Below are 16,899 nucleotides of genomic sequence, written 5' to 3' on the forward strand. Positions count from 1 at the left end.
GTCTCCACCGGGACTCGAACCCGGTACCTCTGTGTTACAAGGCAGCGCGTATACCGACTGAGCTAAAGAAGTACATCCTTAGCTCAACCGCTTACGGCTGACTAAGTATCTACCAAATGTTCTAAGGGAAGCAATCCCGTCACAATATAGATGGATTGTAAAAGAAACTACTTGTGAAAAGAAAGAAACTGATAGTACAAAATTTTCATTCGTGAAAATTCAAAATTTTGGCGGATCGAACTTTACAGTAATTATTTTATAAATACCTTTCTTTTAACCAATCAAAATTCAGAAGACGGAGCAAAAAGTCAACTGAAATATACTGGTACCGGATTCGTATTACCTGAGGGCTCAGACGAATCCAAAAGGTCACGGGTACCAGATTACAGGTGAGACTGGGCACAGGTAAACACAATGACCAGCATAGAAGCTTGGAATAGTACAGACGGTTTACCAAGACAATTTCTATCATCTTTAAGAACTTTATTTGATATATTAGATGAGAAAAAATGTGGCTATGTCAGGCTTCAAGATATTGAAACCAGATGGCACGAAGAAGGCGTGAAAGGACTTCCAAGTGGAGTTACCGATGCACTGAGAAAAGTCGTCCCTCCAAATGGTTATCTAAGCTTCGAACGCTTTGTATCAGGACTAAAATTAGCACTGTTGACAAGTAAAACCAAACCAAATAGCAATCCTGTCAATGAAAAGGAAAACATTGATCACAAAGACAACCAAAGAAATAAACTTCCAAGTCAGGGCCCATCAAATTCAAATTTACAATACAGACAGCGACATACTAGACAAAAATTAACAAGCACATCATTGTCACCAGATCCAATAAATTCAAAGAACAATTATGATGAAACGACGAATCCAAATGTCCTACAAAATTTGTCGAACCAAAGACCTCAAAATATTAACCCAACTGCCACAGTTCCGCCAAATAATGTACATGGTCATATTCCGACTCAAACATGGAAAAATCCTTCAAATCGTGAACAGAAGAGTGAAAAATTATATCGAAGGGAAGGATATCCACAATCAGCGCCACCTCCAAGACCCGATAGATCTCCACAGAAGAGCCAGTCTGAACTGCCGCCAAAGATTCCACCTAGAGGAAACACAAGTAAAAGGATTATAAGCGAACTTAAAAATTGGCAGCAACGAATGCATGGAATGCAGCAATCTAAAGACAAATCTACAGTTGATTCAAAGTCTCCTGAACAAAGTTCTGCTCAGAATGAAATATATGGTAAGAAATTGGAAATATGGCAAAAAAATAAATAATACATGTGTTAACTCTAACCAACACCTTTTCTAATTATTAGTGCCTACCCTAACACTTTTTATGTCATTTTGGAACAAGCACTGATAAAGTTAGACTAATTTCCTAGTCATGCTAGTAGTAACCAGCTAAAAAATGCTGGTAAAATTAAATGATATTGCCTAACTACAATACTACATGTACCTATTCTATTTTTTAGCATGTTGGCTGAAACATGCATTATTTTTTGGGGCCTATTGTTACATGTATTAAGCAGTCGATGAGTACATTTAATGTAGTTAATGAATCTGTTGTATCTTAAAAGCCATAAATACCATGATTAATGATGTAAATATATATGATAACATCAAATGTTAAATCAGGGCCTTAGTGCCCAGTGGTTGGAATAGTCAAACTACTGTATAAATAGTAGCATGTTACACAGAGGTTGTGAGTTAGAATCTGGTACGTACAATGTATGGACTACTGTATAACTAGTAGCATGTTACACAGAGGTTGTGAGTAAGAATCTGGTACATACAATGTATGGACTACTGTATAACTAGTACCATGTTACCAGATTCTAACTCACTACTGTATAACTAGTAGCATGTTACACAGAGGTTGTGAGTTAGAATCTGGTACGTACAATGTATGGTTTGTTGTAGGTGCACTAAACTCCAATCTTAATTTATTATGATTGTCACTTTTCCATCCGAGAGGCCGGTGGTTCTCTCTGGACACTCAGGTTTTCTCTTACAATACAAACAGAATGCAGAACTCTATAGTGCAATAGTGCTTAAGTGGCATTGAACACCAACAAATCAATCAAATATTGATATGACACAGAGCTTTAGATCTTCTTATAACATATATATCCCAGTCTTCTATGCAATTAAAGGTTACACAAAGGACAAGGAAGATACTAATAACAATTATCTAATTCCCCAATACATGATAACACTGTCAGTCAGGGGTACTACTTATACAAGTTATTTTTAATTACTTTAAGAAGTTATATTAATATATTTATATAAGTAAATTTGTAGGATACTTAAACAAGTGAATTTTATTTACCTATATAGGTAAAAAAAATATTGGCTGAGTTATGTCCCTTAGACATTCAGATTTTTTTTACTTGTAGAAGTAAAAAAGTCATCCTATCTTCTTTTATTGAATTCTTATGATTTCTTTGCTCTAATAGAATTTTAAATTACCTGCCCTTTTCAGATGTCTTTACTAATCATTTAAGTGAAGTTTCATGGACAATAAAAATCCCATTTGTCTGTTATCTTTAGAACACTTCTCATTTACAAGCCCCCAAGGAGCAATTTTTGAAAGCCTTGTGCAAATACTTAAGATCTTTGTGCATTCAGTTTCTTTGTTGAATTAGTGAGATGAAACATTGAACTCTAATAAAAAAAATTGAGCAAACCTGGTAAAAATTATTACAGGCATGAATTTACATCTCAAAACTTGACGACTTTTGTGGGATTGTAAGATAAATTTACTTATACAAGTAAATTTTTGAGAAAATTAAGGGGAGATTATTCAAACATTATTTATTTACTTATATGTGTATATTTTTTTTTACTTCTTCAAGTAAATAAAAATAACTTGTACAAGAAGTACCCCTGACTGACTGTATTAATGAATGTATCATCATTATACTAATGGGTATGCATTGAAAAAAAATAAAGTTTTAAAGATTTATGTATTAGTTTGTGCTAATTTCAAGCCACACAAAATTATAAAGTATATTTATTTTTTTTTTTTTTTTCAGTAAATATAGCCCAGTTAAATGCATCTGACCATGGTCCCACTACTTCTAGTCACCCATCCAGTATTAAGAGACGAGATTCTGCAAGACGACATACATTATCAAGTGGAGTAGATGCTAACATGGTAAAACTTAATTTAAATTCAAATTCAAAATTTCTGGCATCTTTTTATTAAAGTATAATTAAGAGCCTAAATCTAAGAAAGATGTTTATTTAAATGGAGATGTTTTATATCAAAATAAAAACCAAATACATTGCACTTCAATTTTGTCGAGTTAAAATTCTACTCTTACACAAACATTCATTTGATGAAAGATCACACTATATGCACAAATAGAATCACTTGATGACGTTCTGTTTGTATTCGGATAATTTTTATTGCAGATAAAAAGAGCGAAGCAGTTAGATGAAGAAAAACAAATATTAATTCAGGGATTAGCCATGATAGACAAAGCTCGTTTATGGTATCTGAAACAGATTAACTTAATGGAAGAAAAACAGAAATATGTGGGAAAAACTTCACATAATGTAGGTAGTCACCACGATGTAGTATTCATAAGAATTGAAAAAGGCCACATTTGAAAAAAAAATAGAGATCGAAATTGTAAATTTATTTAACCAATAACAGCCCTTGAATAATAGGATGCATCTACACTATATATGTTAGAAAATTAAACTGCCATGAATCTAGAAAATTTATGAATAAATTTGGCAGACTACTTATCAGCATCAGACACATCTGGTCTTGTTTGGATTGTAATTTTGCTTTTTCTGCATGTTACTTAAACTCCAATACTTAGTTTAGGGGTATAGGTTAACTATTGTTAGGCAAAATTGATGATGTTTATATCCTTTGAATTATCACTTGGCGTCCAACGTCGTCATTAACTTTTACAAAAATCTCCTTTGAAACTACTGGGCCAAATTTAACCAAACTTGGCCACAATCATCATTGGGGTATCTATTTTAAAAAATATGTCCGGTGATCCGGCTTACCAACCAAGATGGCTGTCATGGCTAAAAATAGAACATAGGAGTAAAATGTAGAATTTGGCTTATAACTCTGAAACCAAAGCATTTAGAGCAAATCTGGTAATTTTAAGGAAATTTTGCCGTTTTGGGTTATTATCTTGAATATTATTATAGATAGAGATAAACTGTAAACAACAATAATGTTCAGCAAAGTAAGATCTACAAATTAGAGTCAACATGACCAAAATGATCAGTTGACCCCTTAAGGAGTTTTTGCCCTTAATAGTCAATTATTTTTTAACAATTTTTATTAATTTGGTATTTCGTCTGCATCTAAAGGACCAAGTCTATATAGATAGAGAAAATTGTAAGTAGCAAGAATGTTCAGTAAAAGTAAGATCTACAAACACATCACCATCACCAAAACACAATTTTGTCATGAATCCATCTGTGTCCTTTGTTTAATATGCACATAGACCAAGGTGAGCGACACAAGCTCTTTAGAGCCTCTAGTTTTATTTATTTAGATATAAGAAGATGTGGGATGAGTGCCAATGAGACATCTCTCCATCCAAGTCACAATTTATAAAAGTTAACCATTATAGGTGAAAGTCTTCAACACAGAGCCTTATTCCTATCCTGAATAAGCATGACATATTTGATTCATAATGGTCAAATGAAAACATACATGAATACATGTCCTGCTAAATTACATGTATAATGACCAAAAGTTATCTAAAAAAAAAGTGATCAAAGATATCAGTGTTTTGTGTGCATTAAATCTGACAGTTGATGAAACAGTAATATTAGTATACAAAGATAATATTGACAAACATTTGATACAACCATAGTTCAGGCAAAATGGATGTCACACCAATGGAAGAACTCCAAAACATATTATGAATTTAAATTATAAAAACATACAAGACTAACAAAGGTTAGAAATTCCTAATTTGGGACTGAGATTTTATATTATCAGAAATTATATTTTTCAGGACTACAATTTAGAGGCAATGCAAGAGAGAATGAATTTTGAGAAAGCTAGAATAGCTGAAGTGAATCATCAAATAAAAACACTTGTAGACAGTAGTGAAAAGGTATTTATTTGTCACAAATTCATAGCTCTCTCTTTGTTGGGCCATATCTGAAAAAAATATCATATATTCTCATGATTACTCGATAGGCAATGTATATGTGTTTCACTCTTAACTGAACAACTTTTAAAACATAATTTTGAAAGTCTAAATGTTGGAAGATAATCAATATGTTGACATTTATAATGCTTACACAAAGATATTGTATTTTTGTATGCAAGAGTTATTTTCAACACTCCATTCTTCACAGTTAAATGAAGACCCTTTATATAAAATGCTAAAGGTCTAAACATAATTAGGCCAAAAAAAAATATATGTCTGTTTCCTGTTTCCCGACCGACCCTGACTCAAACCCCACAACCCTAGATCTTTTTATTCAAATCCGGAAAAAAATCGTTTCCGGTCCGGAAAAATTCATTTCCAGTCAGATCCAGATCCGTATTTTACTATGCCCAAACAATCAAAATGGCTGCTCCCAGCACAAATGTGCTACAATTAAGGTTTAAAAAATGTCAGCACTGGGAGGATTATTCAATTAAAGCTTCTTTAAAGGGATTAAATCATTTTGGGGTACAGGACCCTAACCAAACATGACATGTAACCGACTGCAAATCTGACGGGGAGTGCAAAAATAAAAAAAAAAAAAAATAAAATAAAAAAATCCCGACCTACCGACCCTGATTTATTTGCCTTGGAAGCAGGAAACAGACATATATTTTTTTTTGGCCTTATTTTTTATAATTTTCCACAGTATTGAATATTTTAGAAAAAAACATGGAATATTTTAAAAAGTTTTAAGTGTTGTTGAAACTACATTAAACAAGAGAGTTATCCCCCTTTATGGGCAAAAAATTGCATATGAAAATATTAATTTTGACCTTCATTCAGCGATTCATAAGACTTGAGTTAAAGACAAATCAAACAATATCATTGCAGATAAACAAATTTGATATAATGGTTCTATATAGTTGAATAGTTTAAGGAATAAATAATGTTAAAGGATATAGTTGAACATGACATGCTATATGTATATAGATATAAGAAGATGTGTTATGAGTGCCAATGAGACAACTCTCCATCAAAGTCGCAATTTATAAAAGTAAATCATTATAGGTCAAAGTACAGTCTTCAACACAGAGCCTTGGCTCACACCGAACAGCAAGTTATAATTGGCCCCAAAAAATTAGTAGTGTTAAACCATTCAAACAGGAAAAACCAATGGTCTTATCTATATAAGAAATGAGAAACAAGAAACACTTATGAACCACATCAACAAACGATAACTACTGAACATCAGATTCCTCACTTAGGATTTAAACGTTTTAATGGTACCAAACCTTCATCCTTATCTGAAACAAAAGTGTAACATCACACTTTAGTCTAAATACCCATTAGTTAATATATAGATTTTATTTGTTTATATTTGTTTATATGTAACATATATGTGATTGTGATCTGCAGGGTTTTCCCCTCCATATGAACCTGGCTATGACCTCTACCAATCATCGGTTACAAAGTACCATTAAAGTTGTTAAAGATCAGAATAAACAGTTAACAAAGGTAAGACCTTGTTCACAATAAGTACAATTGTATATTACATTATTTAAATATTCTAGTCTTGGAGAATATGAAAGTACATAGCTTTTAAATATAAGAAGTTTAAGGTTTAATATAAAACAGAAGATGTAGTATGATTGCCAATGAGATACCTCTCCACAAGAGACCAAATAACACAGAAATTAACAACTTTAGGTCGCTGTACAGTCTTCAACAATGGTCAAAGCCCACACCGCAAAGTCAGCTATAAAAGGCCCTGAAATGACAAATGTAAAACAATTTAAATGAGAAAACTAACACTGTTCTTCTGATTTTCCATCTCAGAATTATCATACCAGGATTTCAAGAATTCATAAAATAACTTATAATCTATACACCAAATTTCAAGAATCCGCAGTAATGAGTAAACATAGTAAAAATGACCAAAAATAGTAACTAGAGGCTCTAAAGAGCCTGTGTCGCTCACCTTGGTCTTGTGCATATTAAACAATGGACACGGATAAATTCATGACAAAATTGTGTTTTGGTGATAGTGATGTCTTTCTATAATAATATTCAAGATAATAACAAAAAACGGCTAAATTTCCTTAAAATTACCAATTCAGGACAGTAACCTAACAACGGGTTGTCCGATCCATGTGAAAACATCAGGGCAGATAGATCTTGACCTGATAAACAATTAAACCCTGTCAGATTTTCTCTTAATGCTTCGGTTTTTGAGTTATAAGCCATTTTACCCCTATGTTCTATTATTAGCCTTGGCAGCCATTTTGGTTGATTGGCCAGGTCACGCCACACATTTTTTTAAACAAGTTACCCCTATGATGATTGTGGCCAAGTTTAGTTTAATTTGGCCCAGTAGTTTCAGAGAAGAAGATTTTTGTAAAAGATTACTAAGATTTACGAAAAAATGGTTAAAAATTGACTATAAAGGGCAATAACTCCTTCAGGGGTCAACTGACCATTTTGGTCATGTTGACTTATTTGTAAATCTTACTTTGCTGAACATTATTGCTGTTTACAGTTTATCTCTATCTATAATAATATTCAAGATAATAACCAAAAACAGCAAAATTTCCTTAAAATTACCAATTCAGTGGGCAGCAACCCAACAACAGGTTGTCCGATTCATCTGAAAATTTCAGGACAGATAGATCTTGACCTGATAAACAATTTTACCACATGTCAGATTTGCTCTAAATGCTTTGGTTTTTGAGTTATAAGCCAAAAACTGCATTTTACCCCTATGTTCTATTTTTAGCCATGGGGGCCATCTTGGTTAGTTGGCCGGGTCACGCCACACATTTTTTAAACTACATATCCCAAAGATGATTGTGGCCAAGTTTGGATTAATTTGGCCCAGTAGTGTCAGAGGAGAAGATTTTTGTAAAAGATTACTTAGATTTACAAAAAATGGTTAAAAATTGACTATAAAGGTCAATAACTCCTAAAGGGGTCAACTGACCATTTTGGTCATGTTGACTTATTTGTAAATCTTACTTTGCTGAACATTATTGCTGTTTACAGTTTATCTCTATCTATAATAATATTCAAGATAATAGCCAAAAACAGCAAAAATTCCCTAAAATTACCAGTTCAGGGGCAGCAACCCAATAACGGGTTGTCGGATTCATTTGAAGATTTGAGGGCAGATAGATCTTGACCTGATAAACAATTTTATCCCATGTCAGATTTGCTCTAAATGCTTTGGTTTTTGAGTTATAAGCCAAAAACTGCATTTTACCCCTATGTTCTATTTTTAGCTATGGCGGCCATCTTGGTTGGTTGGGCGGGTCACGCCACACATTTTTTAAACTAGATACCCCAATGATGATTGTGGCCAAGTTTGGTTTAATTTGGCCCAATAGTTTCAGAGGAGAAGATTTTTGTAAAAGTTAACGACGACGGACGACGACGGACGCCAAGTGATGGGAAAAGCTCACTTGGCCCTTCGGGCCAGGTGAGCTAAAAATGACCAAAAATAGTAAAAACGATCAAAAATAGTAAAATGACCAAAAATAGTAAAAACGACCAAAAATAGTAAAAACGACTGTTATCATGATTATAATGGTAAACAAATTCTTTATTTGTAGGAAATCAGTCATAAAAGTGATAAAATCACACAACTTGAACAAGAAAAGGCACAGTTGATTAGAGATCTGTTTGAAGCTCGCTCAAGTCACAAAACTAATTATGATGATACAACATTTATGTAATTTAAATATAGTTGTCTTACATCTAAATGTAACAAGATCAAAGTGCAGCTCAAATAACTTAATTAATTGACTCTCATTAAATTGGCACCCGTATTTTGTAACCCTTTAAAATCAGAATACACATGTGTCAGTCATGTTTCAAAGATCATAGCAAAGAAAATAATTTTTGAAAACATCTTCCCTGCAAAGATGTGACTATCGATACAAGATTCTGAGGTAGGTGAAGGGTTTGGGATTTAAGGGTTTTTTTTAAGACAGATGCCCATGTTTGAAAATGTTTTTTTTCTGTAACAAATGTACTTTTAATGTCAAAAGGAATATATAAATTTTATCTTTAACCAGTCAAAAGTGCAAGGTTGAATTTCTTTTGTAAGCATTTGTATTAATTTGAACTTAATTTTTTTAAAAATGTAGACAAATTTAAAGATTTTTGTAAATGTCAAACATGTCATTTTCTTTCAGTAATTGAAGCCAAAGATTTTAAAATATACATAGTTTGTAGGATTTTTAATGTAACTAAATAAACAACTTCTAGGGTGAGGTTGTAGTTTGTTTTTTTAATATATCTATCTGTGATGCTGGAAAAAGCCAAGAAAAGATAGAAACATTTAGGTTAACTTTTTTATATACAGTTGATTTGCTATTCATATAATGTGTTGTTTATTTATTGACAAAATATCATGACAAAAGAACATAAAAAGCCCTAAGTTAAGTTTCCATGATTGTGTTTTTCAACTTAAAATATTTTTTTTCACATTTTTTTATTAACCACTAAACACTGTTTGACGTCATGCTTTGGATTTTTAATTGTTTGAATAACATTAAAATTAACTTCTTTGATAAATTAAAACATTGGGAACTTAATGTTAACCACAATTTCAGATTGAGTTTGATTTTCAGTATATTCATATTTTACTGAACCATTGTTATATTTTTCTTTGGTTGATAGTGACAGGATTGACAACATGTGTGGTTTAAAAAATCATAATCTTCTTTAATCTATTCTCATTTAACATATGAATTCTTTGTTTACTGTATCGTGAACAAATTGTTCCTGTGTCTTACATTCTTATGTAGTAGAATTATTTTTCTGTCATTGGGTATGTCATAAGGTTACCAAAAAATAAGGTTCAATTGTTTGAGGAAAAGGGTGTTTCTATGATAAACATCTTTGGAGTGCTAAATATATTTAACAGTTTAAGGATGATAAGACCAGCAAGTAATTTAGCTTTTTGTTAGTAATTGACTGAATTGTTAAACATATAATGTCTCCCAAAAAGTTATGAAAATTTAATGAATAGCAAGAATAAAAGTACAGGCAAATTATGTATGTAAGAAAATTATTTATTGAATTGGTATGATATGATATTGTAAATCTGATGTTAAAAGCTTAGATTAAACTAAATAGAAAACTGAAGACAACATGGCATTTTACATATTTTATAGCATATCTCAAGTTCCTTTTATATAAAGGAATTAATCAGTTAAATTTTCTTGAAAAATTCTGTATTCATTTAGGGATCATCCATAATTATCAACCATTTTCCAAAGTGTACAAAACGTACACTTGGGGGGAGGGGGTTCAAAAATCAACATTTTTACAGTACGCTTTTTTTTTTCATCAAATGAAATAAAACAGTCAGATATGTTTCAGTTTCTTTTCAATGCAAATTTCTATATTAAACTAAACTTTAATAGACAGGATCTTCTTTTTATTAAGAATTATTGATTCTTGTTTTGAAATCTGAAAATGGTTGATGTACACTTTCTAAGGGAGGGTGGGGGGTCTGAAAAAGTGTACGTTTTGTACACTTTGGAAAATGGTTGACAATTATGGATGTCCCCTTAAAAGTCTTTTTAAATCAATTACATGTATAATATTTATTATGGTAATTAACTGGTGCAGATGGGAATGGTGTGCAATGTGAAGAGGAAAAGTCAATGACCCCAGAATTGCATTTATCCTGTGTAACAAGATATTACTGAAGTTCATTTATATGATATTATTTTTTTCATCAATCATGTCAATTTTAATTTCATGACATAAACAACTTTATCAAGATCATCACATGAGTTATACTCATGTTTCATTAAGGTTTAAAAGTCAATGAAGAACATGAATTTTTATTAATTAATCTCCAGATCATGTGCTAATTCAGATTATTACATATGTTGCAATGAATTACATAGATTTACATGCATTTGTGAATTAATGTGTTGTATCTTCACTTGTTGAATATTTTTCTCTATTTGAATTTTCTATAATTCTTACCCGATTAATCCTTTCCTGACCTGTTCATTTTTTTTTATTTAATTACTGTGTTGTTCATTTGATCTCATTTTGTCATTGGTCAAAATTTTGATAATAACATCAAAATTTCGATTATAATGTCAAATTTTCTTGCCTTCTAAATTCGCTTTATAAAGTCACGAAAATAGGCGACCATGCCTGATGACCTCACATAATAAAGAACACATCTTTTTCGCGGATCATTTCGAAAAGAAGTATTGTCGATATTTCGTCTAAAAATCATTAGAGAAACAGATTCCCCCACCAAATCTTTTGCAATACAATATTTATCCACTCTTGACAGTTAGATTTTAAAGATTCAATACGCTGATCAAGCCTGACTTTTAAATTTCAAAATTTAGCTCTCTCCGGTGGATACATGTGGTATTACACTCGAAACAGTGGTAGACAAATTCCTTGGAAAACTAAATATACCATTAGTTGGAGTCAACCAAGTCATTTTGTTTGCTTGAATTAATACATGTGGCTTAAACCTAGTTTTGAAATGCAGTGAAATTGTGTGAAATATTTTTTAAGTGGCATTCATTTAAATGTCAATGAAAATCTGCCATATTTTTATTCCTAATCTAAAATATATGACCACCATATAAACACATTCCAAAAGATGATATCTGAAAAAACATTTTCAAAAAATTGTGACTCTCTAGTGAATGATTTTTGACCCCATACTTCTTTAGATCAGTGTTACAATTATCACTGGCATTTTTAAATCTTAGTGTTATGGAGTAAATTTACATTTTATTAGAACTACCAGCACATACCAAAGAAGCAAATTATTTGAAGGGATTAAATAGCCAAAGTGCAAGAGTAATGGACTGGTACATGTATTAGTTTCCATATTTGCTTAAAGAGCTTGCAAAAACTGTAAAAGTTAACCAAAATAATAATAAAGTACTGCTTTAAAATGTGTTGACAAATACATGCAAAAAAAAACTGCTGTTATAGTCATTAGAATTTTAATTTGATATAATCATATGAGTTGCATAGACATTCCAGTAAAATCTATGTCATTGAAGCATCTTTATGAAATTTCAGGTTTTCAGATGAAAAAAAAATTTGTGCTTGGCAAGGAAGAAGGTTAAAAGTATTTATTCAAATTCCACACATAGTCAGTGCCCTTATTCGGGACAGATGTGCTTTCAATTATATTCCCACTTTTGTCCTAACAAACTTTTATTATGAATTATTTTTACCCATGTTTGTCCAAGTTTCATTCCAAAGTTTATCTACATAAAAGAAATTATTTGTATATTTACATTGTTTGTTATAAATTTTATAAATATTTTATATGAAGCTTTACATATTTCCAGATATATTATGGTTACAATATTCATTTTCTGGAATACAATTATAAAGTGTTATTTAGAGGAGAATTTATACATTCAATAAATGTTCATTTTATGCATTCTGTTATTTTTATTTTTCTATTTTATTTTTCTGTTGAAAGATCTTCTTATCTTCTGGTAGCTGAATAAATATATAAATTTATTGTAGTTTAAGCTAAACTAATTTAGTCATTTGAACAAATCAACAAAAAGAAATTGTATTGAATAGAATAATCACACTCCCCTGGTATCTGATGGTATTTGAAGAACAAAAGAGAAACAACAGAATTGTGAATTGAAATGGGGAATGTGTCAAAGAGACAACAACCCTACCAAAGAGCAGAAAACAGCCAAAGTCCACCAATGTCAGCAATGGGTCTTAATACAGCGAGAAATCCAGCACCCTGAGGTGGACTCCAGCTGGTCCCTTAAAAAAAGTGTACTAATTCAGTGAAAAATTGACATTACACTAAACTTCAAAAAATATAATGAGCTAAATTAAAAAATAATACAAGACTAACAATCGCCAGAGGCTCCTGACTTGGGACAGGTGCAAAAAATGCGGTCAGGTTAAACATGTTTTGTGAGATCTTCACCTTCCCCTATACCTTTAGCCAACGTAGAATAAAGAAACACAGCAATACACACAGTAAAACTCAGATTAAAAGACGTTCAAGTCAGATGTCAGAATGTTTTTGGAAGGTGGACTCATTCATTTGTTCAAACATTTTGTGAAAGAAATGTTATTTCTGGTGTATGATCTATCTCAAAAACAGACTGACTGAACAAAAACCATCATGGGAAGTAAAGGTTGTGAAATACCCTTATAGTAGTAAGTACAATAAAGCATGTTTATTAATTGTTAAATGATGAACCAAAATTTTTTTGAGAAAATTACCAACAATGATGGCACTAAAGCTGACTTTCAAAGATAGAGTCTGGCAGTTGTTATGAGTATATTTTATGAAATTATTTAAAAGTTTTCTTTAACAAAAGGGTGAACCACAATCATAAGCTGACGAGAAAACTCCTTGCCCAAAGGAAACTAGAGGCTCTAAAGAGCCTGTGTCGCTCACCTTGGTCTATGTGCATATTAAACAAAGGACACAGTAGGATTCATGACAAAATTGTGTTTTGGTGATGCTGATGTGTTTGTAGATCTTACTTTACTGAACATTCTTGCTGCTTACAATTATCTCTATCTATAATGAACTTAGCCCAGTAGTTACAGTGGAAAATATTTTGTAAAAATTTACAATATTTATGAAAATTGTTAAAAATTGACTATAAAGGGCAATAACTCCTTAAGGGGTCAATTGACCATTTTAATCATGTTGCCTTATTTGTAGGTCTTACTTTGCTTACATTATAGCTGTTTACAGTTTATCTCTATCTATAATAATATACAAGATAATAACCAAAAGCTGCAAAATTTTCTAAAGATTACCAATTCAGGGGCAGCAACCCAACAACGGGTTGACTGATTGGTCGGAAAATTTCAGGCCAGATAAATCTTGACCTAATGAACAATTTTATCCCTTTCAGATTTGCTCTAAATGCTTTAGTTTCAGAAATATGAGCCAAAAACTGCATTTTACCCTATGTACTATGTCGGCCATCTTGGTTCGCGGGCAGGGTCATCGTACATATTTTTTAACAGATACCCTAATGATGATTGTGGACAAGTTTGGTTAAATTTGTCTTTATAGTTTCAGAGGAGAAGATTTTTGTAAAAGATTACAAAAATTTACGAAAAAATTGTTAAAAATTGCCTATAAAGGCCAATAACTCCTTAAGGGATCAACTGACCATTTTGGTCATGTTGACTTATTTGTAGATCTTACTTTGCTGAACATTATTGCTGTTTACAGTCTATCTCTATCTATAATTATATTCAAGATAATTACCAAAAACGGCAAAATTTCCTTAAAATTACCAACTCAGGGGCAGCAACCCAACAACGGGTTGTCCGATTCATCTGAAAATTTCAGGGCAAGTATCCATGTCAGATTTGCTCTAAATGCTTTGGTTTCAGAGACATTAGCCAAACTCTACATTTTACCCCCATGTTCTATGTTTAGCCATGGCGGACATCTTGTTTGGTTGGCGGGGTCACGGACACATTTTTATACGACCGCAAAATTTGAAAAATTTTTCGTCGTATATTGCTATCACGTTGGCGTCGGCGTCGTCGTCGTCGTCGTCGTCGTCGTCGTCGTCGTCGTCGTCGTCGTCGTCCGTCGTCCGAATACTTTTAGTTTTCGCACTCTAACTTTAGTAAAAGTGAATGGAAATCTATGAAATTTTAACACAAGGTTTATGACCACAAAAGGAAGGTTGGTATTGATTTTGGGAGTTTTGGTCCCAACATTTTAGGAATTAGGGGCCAAAAATGGCCCAAATAAGCATTTTCTTGGTTTTCGCACTATAACTTTAGTTTAAGTTAATAGAAATCTATGAAATTTTGACACAAGGTTTATGACCACAAAAGAAAAGTTGGGATTGATTTTGGGAGTGTTGGTTTCAATAGTTTAGGAATTAGGGGCCAAAAAGGGACCCAAATAAGCATTTTTCTAGGTTTTTGTACCATGATGTTAATATAAGTAAATAGAAATCTATAAAAGTTGAACACAAGGTTTATGACCATAAAAAGGAAGGTTGGGATTGATTTTGGGAGTTTTGGTCCCAACAGTTTAGGAATAAGGGGTCCAAAGGGTCCAAAATTAAACTTTGTTTGATTTCATCAAAATTGATTAATTTGGGTTCTTTGATATGCCGATTCTAACTGTGTATGTAGATTCTTAACTTTTGGTCCTGTTTTCAAATTGGTCTACATTAAGGTGTAAAGGGTCCAAAATTAAACTTAGTTTGATTTTGACAGAAAATGAATCTGTTGGGTTCTTAGATATGCTGAATCTAAAAATGGACCTATATTGTTGATTATTGGCCCAGTTTTCAAGTTGGTCTAAATCGGGGTTGGCCCAAATAACCATTAACTTGATTTTGAAATTAAACTTTTATTTGATTGATGAAAAATTGAATAGTTGGGGTTCTTTGATATGCTGAATCTAACTGGAATATTGTGGAATAGCAATTAATTTCAATTGGAGTTATCTTTCTTTGTATAGAATAGTGGTTGCCAGACATGACTATGATGTCATTTTCTATTTTTATTTGCCAATAACTTGATGTAAATAACTTCATTGGCAATTTGCCAATATAAAATGTTGCTGATGAAGCTTTTTTTTGGATATTTGCCAGACATGACTATGATGTCATTATCTATTATTATTAGCCAATAACTGTATGTGAATTGCTTCATTGGAAATTTGCCAATATAAAATGTTGCTGATGAAGCTCTTTCTTCTTATCTTATATAAAATGTTTTAGATAATGTATGTTGGACATTTGCCAGACATGACTATGATGTCATTGTCTATTATTATTAGCCAATAACTTTTAGTAAAATGTCTATGATGTCATTATCTATTATTATTAACCAATAACTTTATGTAAATTACTTCATTGGAAATTTGCCAATATAAAATGTTGCTGATGAAGCTTTTTTATACGACCGCAAATTTTGAAAAAATTTTCGTCGTATATTGCTATCACGTTGGCGTCTGCGTCGTCGTCGTCGTCGTCGTCGTCGTCGTCGTCGTCGTCCGGCGTCCGAATACTTTTAGTTTTCGCACTCTAACTTTAGTAAAAGTGAATAGAAATCTATGAAATTTTAACACAAGGTTTATGACCATAAAAGGAAGATTGGTATTGATTTTGGGAGTTTTGGTCCCAACATTTTAGGAATAAGGGGCCAAAAAGGGCCCAAATAAGCATTTTCTTGGTTTTCGCACCATAACTTTAGTTTAAGTTAATAGAAATCTATGAAATTTTGACACAAGGTTTATGACCACAAAAGAAAGATTGGGATTGATTTTGGGAGTTTTGGTTTCAATAGTTTAGGAATAAGGGGCCAATAAAGGGCCCCAATAAGCATTTTTCTTGGTTTTTGCACAATAACCTTAGGTTAAGTAAATAGAAATCTATGAAATTTAAACACAATGTTTATGACCACAAAAGGAAGGTTGGTATTGATTTTGGGAGTTTAGGACCCAACAGTTTAGGAATTAGGGGCCAAAAAGGGACCCAAATAAGCATTTTTCTTGGTTTTCGCACTATAATGTTAGTATAAGTAAATACAAATCTATGAAATTTAAACACAAGGCTTATGACTATAAAAGGAAGGTTGGTATTGATTTTGGGAGTTTTGGTCCCAACAGTTTAGGAAAAAGGGGCCCAAAGGGTCCAAAATTAAACTTTGTTTGATTTCATCAAAATTGAATAATTGGGGTTCTTTGATATGCCGAATCTAACTG

The 16,899-nt window shown here is 32.1% G+C and overlaps 1 protein-coding gene across 1 annotated transcript; it reads left to right on the forward strand.

The window, feature by feature from the left end:
• The first annotated feature begins 353 nt into the window (after window positions 1-353).
• Window positions 354-12,603, forward strand: LOC143063374 (suppressor APC domain-containing protein 2-like). Its single transcript, XM_076235492.1, has 6 exons — window positions 354-1,255; window positions 3,051-3,172; window positions 3,433-3,576; window positions 5,016-5,117; window positions 6,576-6,674; window positions 8,765-12,603. The coding sequence occupies exons 1-6, from the start codon at window positions 415-417 to the stop codon at window positions 8,885-8,887; spliced, it is 1,431 nt and encodes a 476-aa protein (XP_076091607.1). The 5' UTR covers window positions 354-414; the 3' UTR covers window positions 8,888-12,603.
• The last annotated feature ends 4,296 nt before the right edge of the window (window positions 12,604-16,899 follow it).

This window comes from Mytilus galloprovincialis, chromosome 2, assembly GCF_965363235.1.
Source record: "Mytilus galloprovincialis chromosome 2, xbMytGall1.hap1.1, whole genome shotgun sequence".
In the NCBI taxonomy this organism is placed as follows: Eukaryota; Metazoa; Mollusca; class Bivalvia; order Mytilida; family Mytilidae; genus Mytilus; species Mytilus galloprovincialis.